We start from the raw sequence: 13,421 nt of genomic DNA, 5'->3' as shown, positions 1-13,421 counted from the left end.
CTGAATGAGGGGTGTGGCAGACGAGTATTTCTGGCTTTGGGACCTTGTAAATCTCTTCTTCCCTAGCTCCCTTGTCAAAAACAAAACGAGTTAGTTACTTCTCAGGGGTTCAGTGATGCTCTGCTTAAAAAAAAAAAAAGAATTGGTACTGGAGTTAGGGGATTAATGAGGCCACACAATTCACTTACTGGATTCAAGTCTATCAATGTTTCATGCGCACTTTCGTTGGGACGCAGGCCCCCTACCCCCTCCAGCAGCGATGGGTCAGCATTGAAGAAGTGAGGGTTGGAAATGAACATTGGAGCACCTTGAAAGGAAGGGAAAGGAAAAAAAAGAAGATAAGCAACACATAAGGGGACTATCCCAGGAGCATGACAAGGTTCACCGCACTGCCTCCTTCCCAGTTTGCTTTCATGATCCCAATTTTCATGAGGATATTTTAGCCAGGAAGCAATCGTATGGAGGGGAGGGGAGGCAACAAGACCTTGACAATCATGAGGTATAGAAACTTGATGCACTTTTTTTAACGGGGAGAAAGAAAGTAGAGAAACTGAACAAGGCTGTCTTGTGAAACACTGAACACAGCGAGTGGCAAGCTAGGGGATGCACAATTTTGCAGAGTACTTTCAGCATCCATTATATTTAAGCAGCGAGACAGTTATCAGATGCCAGCTCAGACAGACCTCTTTGCCATCTTAACCTAAGTCAAGGAGGCAAAAACGCTTTGGCAAGGAAGGGCCAAATGTTCAGATCCACACAGCAAGGATCCGTACAAGCAAGATGTTCAGATCCGCACAAGCAAATGTTCAGATCCGCACAAGCAAGAAAAAAACCAAAGGCTTTTTTCCTCTCCAAGGCTGAGCTCCCAGCAAATAAAGACTGACAGCGCAATCCTATGCATGACTACTCAGAATCAATTCCCATTCTGTTCAATGCAGCTTGCTCCCAGGTAAGTGTGTTTAGGATTACAGCTTGCTACTCTACAACAGCAGCAACTGAGCAGTGAAAAGCACTGATTGACCAGCACCCTGTGTGTCAAAGACACCTCTACAGCCAATTTGGCTAATAGGTTTTATTGCAAAAGTGAGAAATCCAAGCACATAGGAGTGGGGGGGGGGAAGAGCAACCGTGGGCCCAATCCTAGCCAACTTTGTAGCCCATGTAGCCATGATGCAGCCTCGAGGAAAGGGAACAAACATTCACTTACCTTGAGGAGGCCTCTGTGACTGCCCACCACCATCACAGGATGCAGTTCACGCCCCATTGACATGGCTGCATTGGGGCTGGAAAACTGGACAGGATTGGGTCCTGAAACTTCTCTTTAAAGGGTTGCCTCTTGCTCTAACCCTCTTGGCCTTCAAGAGCAGCTGCTTGTCCATTGCTTCAGAGTAGCTTAAAAATGCTTAACCAAATTTTTAAGGATAAACATAAGCAGAGTGATTCAACGGGGATATTAACTCAGGGGTTCCAAGAGACAGAGGTTGTGCATGGAAAGCTGGAGAGGGCTGTGTGATGACCTGCGCCAGGGGTGACCCATGATTTGTGCCAATAGGAGCAGTCAATCAAGGTTAGACTGTCTAACCTCCAGTCAATCAAGGGTACGAGCAAGGCAGCCCTTATCTTCCAGGGGCTTTGGCTAGAGGAAAAGCAATTTGGCAAGCAACTGAGCACAAGACTGTGTTGTGAAATTCTGAGCGAGTGTGCTGCACGCCATGGTTGAACAGACATCACTAAGCAGTAACTGCCCTCTTGCAAGCACATCTCCCAAGGAGGATGAGACGCTTGCTGTTAGACACCCACTCACCCCACCACCGCTACTCCCACTGGATCAGGCCAAGCGTCTATCTAATTTTGTACCCTGCTTTACTCAGTGACCAACAAGATGCTACTGAGAAGTCTGTAAGCTATCCATTCCCAAGAACTACTATGCAGAGATACACCGCACTTATATACGGAGGTGCTACTTAGTTACTGTGACTGATGGCCTCTGACTGACCAGCTCCTCCTCAAGAATTTGACTCACTCCTGTTAAAACCATTGCTTATTACACCCTAGGGCAACAAATTCCTTAAGTCAATTCTGCACTGAGCAAAGGCAGCCTCCCATTTATCTGTCCCGAGAACAACCCCCTACCATTTTGTCACTGGCTGACCAACTCTGGAGCAGGGACAGTTGCCTTCTGCCTTATGACAGATCATTAGTTCATTTAGCTGAGTACTGTATATTCCAGGGGTTCCTAAAGTGCATCGCAATGCCTTAGGGCAGGGGTGCCCAAACTCTGGCCCGGGGGCCACTTGTGGCCCTTGGGGAACCCCAATCTGGCCCTCCCTCAGAGAGCCCCCAGTCTCCAATGAGCCCCTGACCCTCTGGAGACTTGCTGGAGCCCACACTGTCCCAACTCAACTGCTCTCAGTGTGAGGGCAACTGACCTCTCATGTGAGCTGTGGGACGAGGACTTCCTCCACTGCTTGCTGTTTCATGTCTGTGATGCAGCAGAGGAAGTGAAAGAAAGGCCAGCCTTGCTCTGTGCAAGACCTTTTATAGACCTTGTGCGATTGCAAGACCTTCTTTCACTCATATAAGTTCCAGCTCCAATATATTCATTCATGTAAATTTATTCAAATTTATTCAAATCTGAAATGTAAATTAATTCTTTTTTTCCCCGGCCCCCGACATAGCATCAGAGAGATCATGTGGCCCTCCTGCCAAAAAGTTTGGACACCCCTGCCTTAGGGCATTCACAGGGGGCACCATGGAACATCCCTGACATCTGCTCCTACCCATTTCATCCTACCCTATCTGTGCCATCTTGGATCTCACAAAAACTTGTGAGATCGAAGGTGAGATTTCACAAGATCCAAGATGGTGGAGCCCAGCTAAGCTGGGAAGAAGAGGTTACGGGAGCGTCGTGACCTCGGCAAGTTTGGGAACCATTTGGTGTACGCTGATACGCCGCTGCTCTTCAAGATTTAAGGCAGGGGTCTTGCCCACTCCATTGTTGGATTGCAGCAATTCCACTCTACCCTAAGCAACAGAGCCAAATGCATGTCCGTCCGCTTTCTCCCTGGGGAAAGCAGAGATCCTCCCAAAATTAAAGAGTTGGCGCTCCGTCTCTGCTTCTCCTGCCTTTTTAGAAAAAAAGTTACAGCCAGCCCTGGGCAAAGAGATCACAACTCCATTTAATGAGCTACGACAAGCGCCATTGTGCAACCTCTTCTCTTGTGAGATTATCGTTCTGCCTTCTCACAGCACTCCATAAAAGTGGGGCACCTGAGGTGAGGAAACTTTTCCAGAGTTTTTGGGAAAGGAGCTGGAGTTTGGGAGGAGCACCTGCTTTGCATGCAGATGGTCCCAGCTTCAATTCTTGGGTCCTACAAGTATGGGGGGGGGAGAGAGAGAAACACCCTGAGAGTCACTGACAATGTTCCCTTGGATTACTGAGATAATTCTGCAGAACCTGACTGTGGCTGTGCGGGGAGGACACCAAAGCACTCAGTGATATTTTCATCACCAAGCCCCAGAGTGGGGCTTCGCTTGCAGCTGTCCTGTTGTGCAGCTTACAGGGGACTGTCGGTTTGTGCAGGCGATACTGTCCTAGAGGGGCCACCAGCCTGACTCTACAGAGGATAGCGTCCAATGGTCACACAAGAGAAGAACATTCAATCTGTGACAGGTTTGCATGGAAAATTAATCCACGCCATCCAAGGCAGCTAACTACCCCCTCACCCCATGAAACAAAGGATAGCAGCAGTGTTGTAAGCTAGCAACCCTGGAGCCCGGGGCAAAGTTAAAAATGATGCCCCCCCCCCATATTATGCCTGGAAGTGACATTACTTCCAGGTGTCGTGTCACAATTTTCCTGCCTTCACTAAGATGATTTCGGGGCTGGGGCACCTTCCTTATGAGGAAAGGCTACGGCATTTGGGCCTCTTCAGCCTAGAAAAGAGGCGCCTGAGGGGGGACATGATTGAGACATACAAAATTATGCAGGGGATGGACAGAGTGGATAGGGAGATGCTCTTTACACTCTCACATAACACCAGAACCAGGGGACATCCACTAAAATTGAGTGTTGGGCGGGTTAGGACAGACAAAAGAAAATATTTCTTTACTCAGCGTGTGGTCGGTCTGTGGAACTCCTTGCCACAGGATGTGGTGCTGGCGTCTAGCCTAGACACCTTTAAAAGGGGATTGGACAAGTTTCTGGAGGAAAAATCCATTATGGGGTACAAGCCATGATGTGTATGCGCAACCTCCTGATTTTAGAAATGGGCTATGACAGAATGCCAATGCAAGGGAGAGCACCAGAATGAGGTCTCTTGGTATCTGGTGTGCTCCCTGGGGCATTTGGTGGGCCGCTGTGAGATACAGGAAGCTGGACTAGATGGGCCTCTGGCCTAATCCAGTGGGGCTGTTCTTATGTTCTTAATTGTGGGTTTTTTTTAAATTGAAAAATAAAAACATCCGATGCCTCCCCCTCCCTCTTGCCTCCCCCCCAAGTCCCCTGGTCGTGACCCAAGCCCCTGTAGCAGGGGAGCAAGTGGCGAGAGAATGCAATCCCCACTGGCCCCTTACAAAGAGTGCCATTTTTTATGGCACTCTTTGCAAGAGGTGCGAGCAGCGATCACGGGGGAGGGGCGCAATTGCACCAGTGGGAGGCCAGACTGTTGCCCCCAGGCAGCCTGCAGCCCGGTGGAATTGCTACCCCTGCACCCCCTCTAGCTACACCACAGGATAGCAGGCAAAAGTGCAATCAAAGAAAAAACAATCAATGCAGCAGCCAAGGCGAGGATCCAACTGGGGCAAAAATGAGACTCACAGAGCTCAAAACAAATGCTTGAAGAAAGAGGTGGGTATTTATTCCCTAACTCTCTCCAGTTAAAGGTGCTCGGTAGCCAGGCTGGAAGGTTTCATTGCCCGAGACAATGCTGGCAAGGTTTTGATGCCACTGAAACCAATAAGAGAGATCTGTCTTGGAGGAACACGAGCAACAGGAAAAAATAGATTCTTACGTGATGCCCTTTGTCGAAATGGTCCTTACCTTGCTGACACTTGCTGACGTTTAGGATTCCAGATTGCCGGCACGGGCAGAAGCCCTCGTTGGGTGGATAGTCCGTTCCGTTGGCAAACAGGGTCTTTGGAAACTTGTACCTGTAGATGGGGATCCCTTCGAAATTCCCAGCGTGCGTGTACTCAAGCTTCATGGATCTGAAAGGGGGTTTCAATGGGAGGTGGGGGAGAAAAGGGGCAGGTTACTCAAGTGCTTCTACTGACTTGTGGATATTCTAATCCCACCTTTCCTCCAAAGAGCTCAGGGTGATGGGGATGGTTCTCCTTTGCTGCAATCCTCCTCGCACCATGGTTGGCAACCTCCAGTCTCGAAAGACTCTGGTAGCACCTGGTATTCCCATGTGGTCTCCCATCCAAATATTAACCAGGTCTGACCCTGCTTAGCTTCCGAGATCAGACGAGATCGGGCATGTGCAGGGCTGGTTAGAGGGAAAGGGACTTTCTCACCCAGTATGATTTAGGGCCAAGTGGCCACTTCAACCTAGGTTCTTCCCTTCCAGGAGTGGTGAAAAACCTCTAACCCACTGTTTCTCAAACTGTGGGTTGGGACCTGCTAGGTGGGTCGCAAGCCAATTTCAGGTGGGACCCCATTCGTTTCAACGCATATTTTATTTTTAATATATTAGACTTGATGCTGCCATGGTATGTGACTGCATTCAGGGACAGGTTACAGATCTGTACCTTTAAAAGGCTACTATTTACATGCTTTTAACAATGATAGTCAATGGGGCTTACTCCCAGGTAAGTGCAGATAGGATTGCAGCCTTTGTGATGCTTGGGGAATTTTTTTTCTTATGGGGGATGTTGAAAATTTTCCTGCTTGATGATGTCGTCCGACCATGACATAGCTTCCACACTAATGACATCACTTCTGGTGGGTCCCGACAGACTGTCATTCTAAAAAGTGGGTCCCGGCACTAAAAGGTTTGAGAACTGCTGCTCTATACAATACTGTCCTTGAAAAGTCCAGGTACCCCCTGGTCCATGACTGCTGTGGCTTTTTCTCCCTTCCTACAATTTAATAGTCACTTGAACTGACCCTTTCGTGCCATTGTCATTCTTTGTCATGGGAAGGAGGACATGGCATGAGAAATTGAGGCACAGACAGAGCACAGACCAGCAATGACATCACTGCTAAATGGGGGGGGGTGTTGAAGAGTTTAGCCCAAACCAAAGGTCAGCAGCGGTCGGGATGGAATCCTGCTTGGGGAATACAAATTTGTTTGCAGAGGAATCCCTGGGCACTGCGGAGGATTTTGGGATGCACTGCTTGGACACACCGTTAGCTCAGTGGTTGCAAATGTAGGCCCTAAAGCACAAACACAAAGGGACACTCCATTCCCCTTCTACATTTGTGGGAAGAGCCCAACAGCATTGGGCAATCCGTCTTCCTAGAAGGTTTGTTTGCCCTTCAATAAAGGTACACAGATAAGTTCCTAGATTCTTATCAGCCTAATCTGAAAAACCTTCCAAACAACCAATCTAAAGCCTGCAATGTCCAGATAACCGTACTGCACTCCACTGCAAGAAGGTTAATTCCAAACAGGACAAAGATACTCTTCTCCACGTGTCCCACAACAGAAGGAAACAACAGACAAGCCGCGGCCAGCACCCTCCATGGCAGCCAATGCATCTTAAGAGCAGCTAGCCAAGGACTCCAATTAACAAAGGGTCCTGGAATTTCTCTGGAACATCAGGACAAAGCTCTCTTCCCACAACCTTTTGAAACCCCTTGAAGGTCAGGGTAACAATGCATAACATGCCTTATGCGGGCTAAATCACCAGCGTTGGAGTCCAACGGGGGAAAGTTACAAGACTCCAAAGCGGGCATGAAGATATGACCTTTCCATCCTTGGACTATGGAACAAGGTGGTTAAAAGTAACAGCGGTGGTTAAAAGAAAGGATGGATCAGAGCCCCAGACTTTGAGAAATGGAAGCAGCACCCATTAAGTCCCAAATTGCTGCTCAGCTGTACCTGCAGGCATCAGGACTGTAGAACTCCACGGGCGTTGACGAAGTCATGAACGGCGGCCACATCTGCCCGCTGGTCCCGTTGATCATGTTGCACTGATCCGAATTCCAGAACGGCAACTGCAGGGAAGACAGAATCATTAGAAGCTGCAAGAGATGTGAGGCTGGCTGCCTGGCCACCAAGCATCCTGGCACCTCCACCCAGATCTATCACCCTGGAAGACCTGCAAGCCACTTGTTCCGCGCCACCTTTTTCACATTTCGATTTCCGCGACTTGGGTTTAAGAATATCACATGCAGGCAAACATTCCTCCAAGATGACTGCAACAACTACGTCGGGGGAGAGTTGCAGTACATTCCTCCACAGACCTAATAGGTGCATTAAAATCCCGCTGTCCGATTTTTTTCAGGCAGGAGGTCTGGTCTAGAGGGTAGAGCCTCCGTTTGCCTGAAGATAACATCTGCAGGTCGCCAGTTCGAGGCCACCGAACCGTGGCCTTGAATGGTGAGACCTTTCGAACCGTGGCACCGTGAATGGTGAGACCTTGAGGCAGCTGACGAGCCGAGTTATTCCACTTGGCCTTTGGTGTGAGCGAAGAAGCGTTTTGGCTGCCCTCCATGTGAGAGATGAAGGAGCTGCTTGTCAGCTTGCGTGGGAGGAAATCGGAGGCCAGAATGTGATACCAGATCAGAAAGATCCATCTGAAATGTTGTGGTTCTTGAAAGATAGAACCTTTCTTCGATTGTAAAAATCCCTACGGGGATTTAGAACAGCCTGCCCATGTAAACCGCCTTGAATAAAGTCTGAGGAGAAATCTGACGACCAAGAAAGGCGGTATATAAATACATGTATTTATTATTATTATTATTATTTTCCCCTGTAATGTCTATAGAGCGAGTCCCAGGTATCCAAGGTGGATTCATTCCAGGACCTCCCATGGATACCAAAATCCATGGATAATTAAATCCATGCTACCACAATAACTTTCCTGGGGTCCGCACTTGGCCCTCCAGAGGACGCAGAAGCCTCCTGGATGTGACTGGAAGTCACTGGAAGTGATTTCTGGTCATGTCTAGGAACGCTTTTGAGGCCTTCCCAACTGCGGGGGTCAGAATTTGCGAATGCTCAAATTGACGGATGACAAGCCGGTGATTAAGGAGGGTCCAGCAAGTGTGAGAATGAATAAATTTAAAAAATCTGCTACTTAATTGGAACACCTTTGAAAATAATATTTAAAAAAAAATCAAACTCAATTGGCTGAAGTGTCAGAACACAGAGAGAAAGTTCTGCTTTGTTCATTACCAGCTGCAAAATTTGTCCTTTCCCTCAGCATGAGAAACTGAGGTCCCTTGAAGGGGAGTGTTTCATTTGCTAGAGAACCTAAGAATCTAAGGTTAGGTTAGAGAACCTAAGCATTTTACCCAGGTAGCTTGATAAATAGTTTGCACTACACAAACCTCTCTTGCAAAACCCACTGTGATGCAGCAGCCAATTGCATGATCTTGATAGCACAGACTGTACTTGGGAAATCAATGCAGTTCAGAACTTTGTGCGTTCCTCCTATGTGGAAGAACCTGACAATGGTTCTTTTCAGTTCTCAAAAGTGACACTAGACCAAAGTTTAAAGCAATACCTTTGTCAATCCGTTCCAATTGTCCATCTTGTGGACTTTAGAAAGATCGTCAGTACCGGTATACACTGTAAACATGCCTGAATTGGAATTGTTAAGCTGCAAGAGGGAAAAAAAAATTAAAGGAGAGGGTAAGGAAATTTGGTTGCACATATTCCCCATCCTATGCTCCCATACATCCATGTTATTCAATAGCATTGACCAGGAGAGCTGCCAATTAATGAAGTTTCAATTGTATTCTTTGTTCCGTTTGTCACTCAATGAAATGGGTATTAAATTGGCATGTACGGCTTGGGAAAGGAAAGTGGGGAAGCACACTTCTGTTGGATTGTCTCAAAGGACTCCAAAGAAAGTCCTCCTTCTAGAGAAGGCAACCTTTGAATACAACACTTTGTTTTAAGATGCGCATAGATATGTCACAACAGACACCAATGTAATTCATGCACAGAGGAAGGAATGCCTCTTCAGAAATACAACCTGCCACCTGTGATTTCCATAAACATTGTATTAAAAAAAAAAAGTTGTTGGCCAATCAATTTAAGATGCATTTTCAGTTGATTTATCAGTTAATTGATCAGAAAATCTTTGTAAGAAGGCTGCAACACTGGTATTATAAATAAATGTGCAAATCCACTTGGGAAAAGAATGCTAACATCAATTACACAGTACACCTGAACTAGTATTAAAAAAAATACAAGCAGCACTTGACCACACAACTGGCTTCAAAAGCCCAGCATTAGACCACCCAATTTGCGTGAAGAACCACCCAAGTTCAATCCTTGGCAGTGTCTCCAGGAAGGGCTGGAGAAGACCCTCACACAAGACCCACTACCAGCTCAGACAGACAGCAGCTTCACATATATAGAAAGAGTTCCAGTCCAGAAGCCTCGTACTGGAGATGAAAGAGATGGAACGGCCCTATAATTAAACTTTGCAGATCCAGAGATATTGGGAGGCAGCTGTCTTGCAAAAGAGCTGTTATAGAGCTTATGCTAGAGCATCATCATCTCAGGAAACCTGGCACTGGGAACTGTCCACACCCATCCTCTCCTGGTTTTTTTCCATTGTTCCCAAGACTCAGTCTGTCCATCACTAGCCCCTCAATCAGGAATCCTCTGGACCATTTTCACCCACCTGAACAAGTAAACCGAATTTATCTTTGAAAGGAAGCAGGCCGGGTTTGACGGCGTTCACGAAGTCAAGGAAGGGGTCCTTGTAACCCCACAGGATGTCACTGACCGTCCGGTTGATGAAGGCCGTTTGCTGGAAGGTAGCTAATGCAGCGCTGACCATCATCTTCATGGCAAATGACTGATCGGCCAGCATCATTGCTGCCCCCTGGGGTGGGGGAAGGACGTCGGGGGAAAAAAAGGGAACAAGTTAGCACAGGGCTTTTCAAAGTTTTCATTTCATTTCCGCGTTGCGCAGGTGCAGACTACCCAGAGTTTCACCACTGCAGCGCCACCGTGGCTACCACGGACGGCAGCTGTGTCTAGGAGAGAGTGACTTGCCCCACAGCTAGAACATCACTCTGCACCCTCCTTGCTAAACCATGCTGCTTTTGAAGGCCCAGCAGCTGCAGAGTAAGCATCATGCCCATCGGTGCACTCTCCATTTCCAGAGAGGTTGGGCCACTGCCGCAGGCCTGCTGCCCTGAGATTCCACTCCTCCGTCTTGAGAAGGCAGTTCCTTAAGGCTGCCATCAGATACACATTGGCAGTTCAGCTCAAAGCTTGAGACCTGGCAAACCCAACTCCACAGCAACTAATACAGACGCCATGTTGGTCCTGATCATAAACTTCTTGCAAGGACAAACGTACGCGGTGTGGCAGGAGTACTCAAAATGGGTTGGGCAAAACAAGATGAAACACATTATTTTCCCCTTCCGCCACCACGCAGGATGAGCAACTTAGATATTTGTGGATGCTCTCAAAAAGGCCATACTCAGCACGAAAAGGCTCAGCAACAGGTGTGGAGAAAACACAGGATACCCACAGGGCATTGTCAGGCACATCTACTCAGAGTAAGCTCCAGCAAGTTCAACGGACCTCACTGCCATGTCAATGTGTATAAAACGGCAGCCTTAAGGAGGCAGATGGATGCAAGCAAGTTCCTGGGAGTCCACTGTCACATTCTCCAACCCAGGAACTTGGGAACTTACTATTTTCTAAGTGGACTGCAGTGCCTCTCCAAGGTTCTAGGGAGGGCTCATTCCCAGCCCCACCTGGAGATGGTGGGCATCAAACCAGAACCCCCTGCATACCAAGCCGGGGGGCTGAGCTACCACTCATCAATTCTGGGTTCAATTAGCAGAGATTTTCAACCTTTTCCATCTCATGGCATACTGACAAGGTACACCATGCTACTGGTGGGGGGGGGCTTATATCCCCCAATGGTCCTACCAATAAATGACACCCCCCGCCAAACTCTCACGGCACAACTGCAGACAATTCACGGCACACCATTGTGCTGTGGCACACTGGTAAAAAAAATAGCTTCACATCAAAGAACGCCAATGCCCAAACTGCACATAGTCTTAGGTTGTAATTTTAAGCACCACTGAACACAATGTGACTTGCTTCCAAGTGTACACTATACAGGATTGTACGGTTAATGAAAGGAAGGCAAAAGATTATTATGCTTTAGGTGTGCAATCAATTCAAGTTCTACAAGAGGAAAAACCTGAATCTCACAAGCTTCATGCAGTCTACCAAAGGCTATTCCTTGTATGTTCTCATTTGCACTAATCTGCATAGTTTATTCCCATTTTGCTATGGGGCCAAGAAACCACCACTCTGGTTTCTGAAATCCTCAGCTGGCATAGTTTACACACTTTCAGGCATAGCTTCTCAACCATCAGGACTAGGAGATTGATATTTTGTTTTTAGGTGAAACACTGTTGTGCTATTCCATGCATACATGCCATTCACACACACCCCTCCCCTATTAAACTGAAGCCAGCCCCACAAGAATTGCTAGAACGCTTACCAGCACCAATAGATTTGGAACCACAACGTAATCTTGTTCACTTCCATTTGACAGGTCTGGGCAGAAATGGAACCACTTCTGTTCCAAAAACGAAACGGTGCCATTCTCGTTGAAAGTGATATTTCTTTTAGACCTATTCTCCCTAAGAAAGAGTGAGACCCAACAGATATCAGCACCAACAAGATCTTAGCTGTTATCTTTACAGAAGAAGAGAGCGGACAGAAGGACCAACAGCTCAGCAGGCGAGTACCTGCTCTGCATGAGAAGGCCCCAGATCCAATCCTTGGTAACTCCAGGGTTTACGGCTGGGAAAGACCCACCACAAATCACTGGAGAGTGACTGTGTTCGCAACCCTGAGCTTGATGCATCCATGGCCAGACTCTGCAAACAGCAGTTTCAGATGTACAGATTCAGCAGAGAAAGCGTACAGAGCTGGTAACAGTCTAAGCAGATTTTCTGGTGACAGTGAAAGACCGCCTTGGGTAAATATCACACTGGTTATAGTACTCAGTGACAGTTTGAACAATGTTTGAACAATGAAAATCTACAGGATGTAGTTTTAATTCTGATAAGCAGTATCAGTCATTTACTAGTTGTTACAATGCTGTAACTAGGTGGAGAAGGCTCTTATGCTTGGGTTTTTGGAACGTCACTGTGCTCTTGGGTGGAGACACTGATGTCACCTGCCTGAAGCACCCCTCTAACACATGGGGGAACGAGACAGACAGCTTAGCAAACCATTTCCCCCATCAGGCTTCCAGAACAGAAGACACCTAGTGATCAGTGATCAACACCCTCCACCCCGCTTTGCCCTTCTAAGAATGAACAGGACAAGGTAATTGTCGCTGTCAACACCTAAAGTTAGGGAGCCTATGTAGAAGGAGGCCTTCCTGGAAAAACCACCCTCCCAAGTTAACAGATAATCCCAAAGTGTGGGGAATTCCCTTGCAATCAAATAGGAGAGCAAGATGGGCAACCTGGGAGATGTGGCAATTCCTTCCCTCCCAAGCAATCAGGTAGACAAAACAGCAACTTTATAGCTAGTTTATTAAAAGACAGACAAGGCAGGGGACAAAGGTAGGCACTGATGTTAAATGCCAGCATTCAGGAGGGGAAAGTCACCTGCATTCCATGCAACTTAGCTGGGGATGCACATCAACTGATTGCCAGGTGAACTTCTTGAGAGCGCCCTAGAACCTCATTTGGAAACAGCTGCTTAAGGTCAGACAAGGGCATGATGGGCAGCCATCCCAATGCTAATCTAATCTGGGTTCAGGCAGAAGCCAGAATGATTGCGCGAGGCTTTTCCCAGCAGGCTGAGCGGCCTCAGCAAGAGGCTGAACTGGTTCTCAACTCTGCATATATTTTCCACTATGCGAAGTCGGCCCGACTCTGAAAGTCCGCATTGTTGGGCCAGACAAAGGCTGGGGGAAAGGCCAGAGCTTCTTAGCACAGATGTCTTTGTACTGCTTTGGCCTAGATTCACGCGACGGCCAACAGGAACTCTCTGCTTAAAGCATCTAGACTGACGTGGCATGTTGCGTGAAGGGCTTTGGGTCGATCTGCCTGGATCCACCACCCGTACATTGCCAGCTCCTTAATGGCTCTTGAGACTTTTACAGTTGCTGGGCTTTCAGTGGCAGGCCTTTAGATGCGTTGGGCGAGGGGGAAAGAGAAGCTGGGGCTGTTGCTCAGTGGAGAAGCACCTGTTTTGCAAGTCCCAGGTTCAATTCCGGGCAGTGTGTCCATGCAAGTTCAG

At 47.7% G+C, this 13,421-nt stretch overlaps 1 protein-coding gene across 1 annotated transcript in view; it reads right to left on the bottom strand.

Annotated features, from left to right (window-relative positions):
* The window catches only part of SCARB1 (scavenger receptor class B member 1), a 42,238-nt gene that overhangs the window by 19,542 nt on the left and 9,275 nt on the right, over window positions 1-13,421 (bottom strand). Inside the window, exons 3-8 of the mRNA XM_066609558.1 lie at window positions 11,662-11,803; window positions 9,808-10,011; window positions 8,677-8,772; window positions 7,047-7,162; window positions 5,042-5,208; window positions 189-307 (exon numbers count right to left, since the gene is read on the bottom strand). Coding sequence (XP_066465655.1) covers window positions 189-307; window positions 5,042-5,208; window positions 7,047-7,162; window positions 8,677-8,772; window positions 9,808-10,011; window positions 11,662-11,803 — 844 coding nt within the window. The remainder of the gene's footprint in view (window positions 1-188; window positions 308-5,041; window positions 5,209-7,046; window positions 7,163-8,676; window positions 8,773-9,807; window positions 10,012-11,661; window positions 11,804-13,421) is intronic.

This window comes from Tiliqua scincoides, chromosome 14, assembly GCF_035046505.1.
Source record: "Tiliqua scincoides isolate rTilSci1 chromosome 14, rTilSci1.hap2, whole genome shotgun sequence".
In the NCBI taxonomy this organism is placed as follows: domain Eukaryota; kingdom Metazoa; phylum Chordata; class Lepidosauria; order Squamata; family Scincidae; genus Tiliqua; species Tiliqua scincoides.
This window is presented reverse-complemented; position numbering and strand designations above follow the sequence as displayed.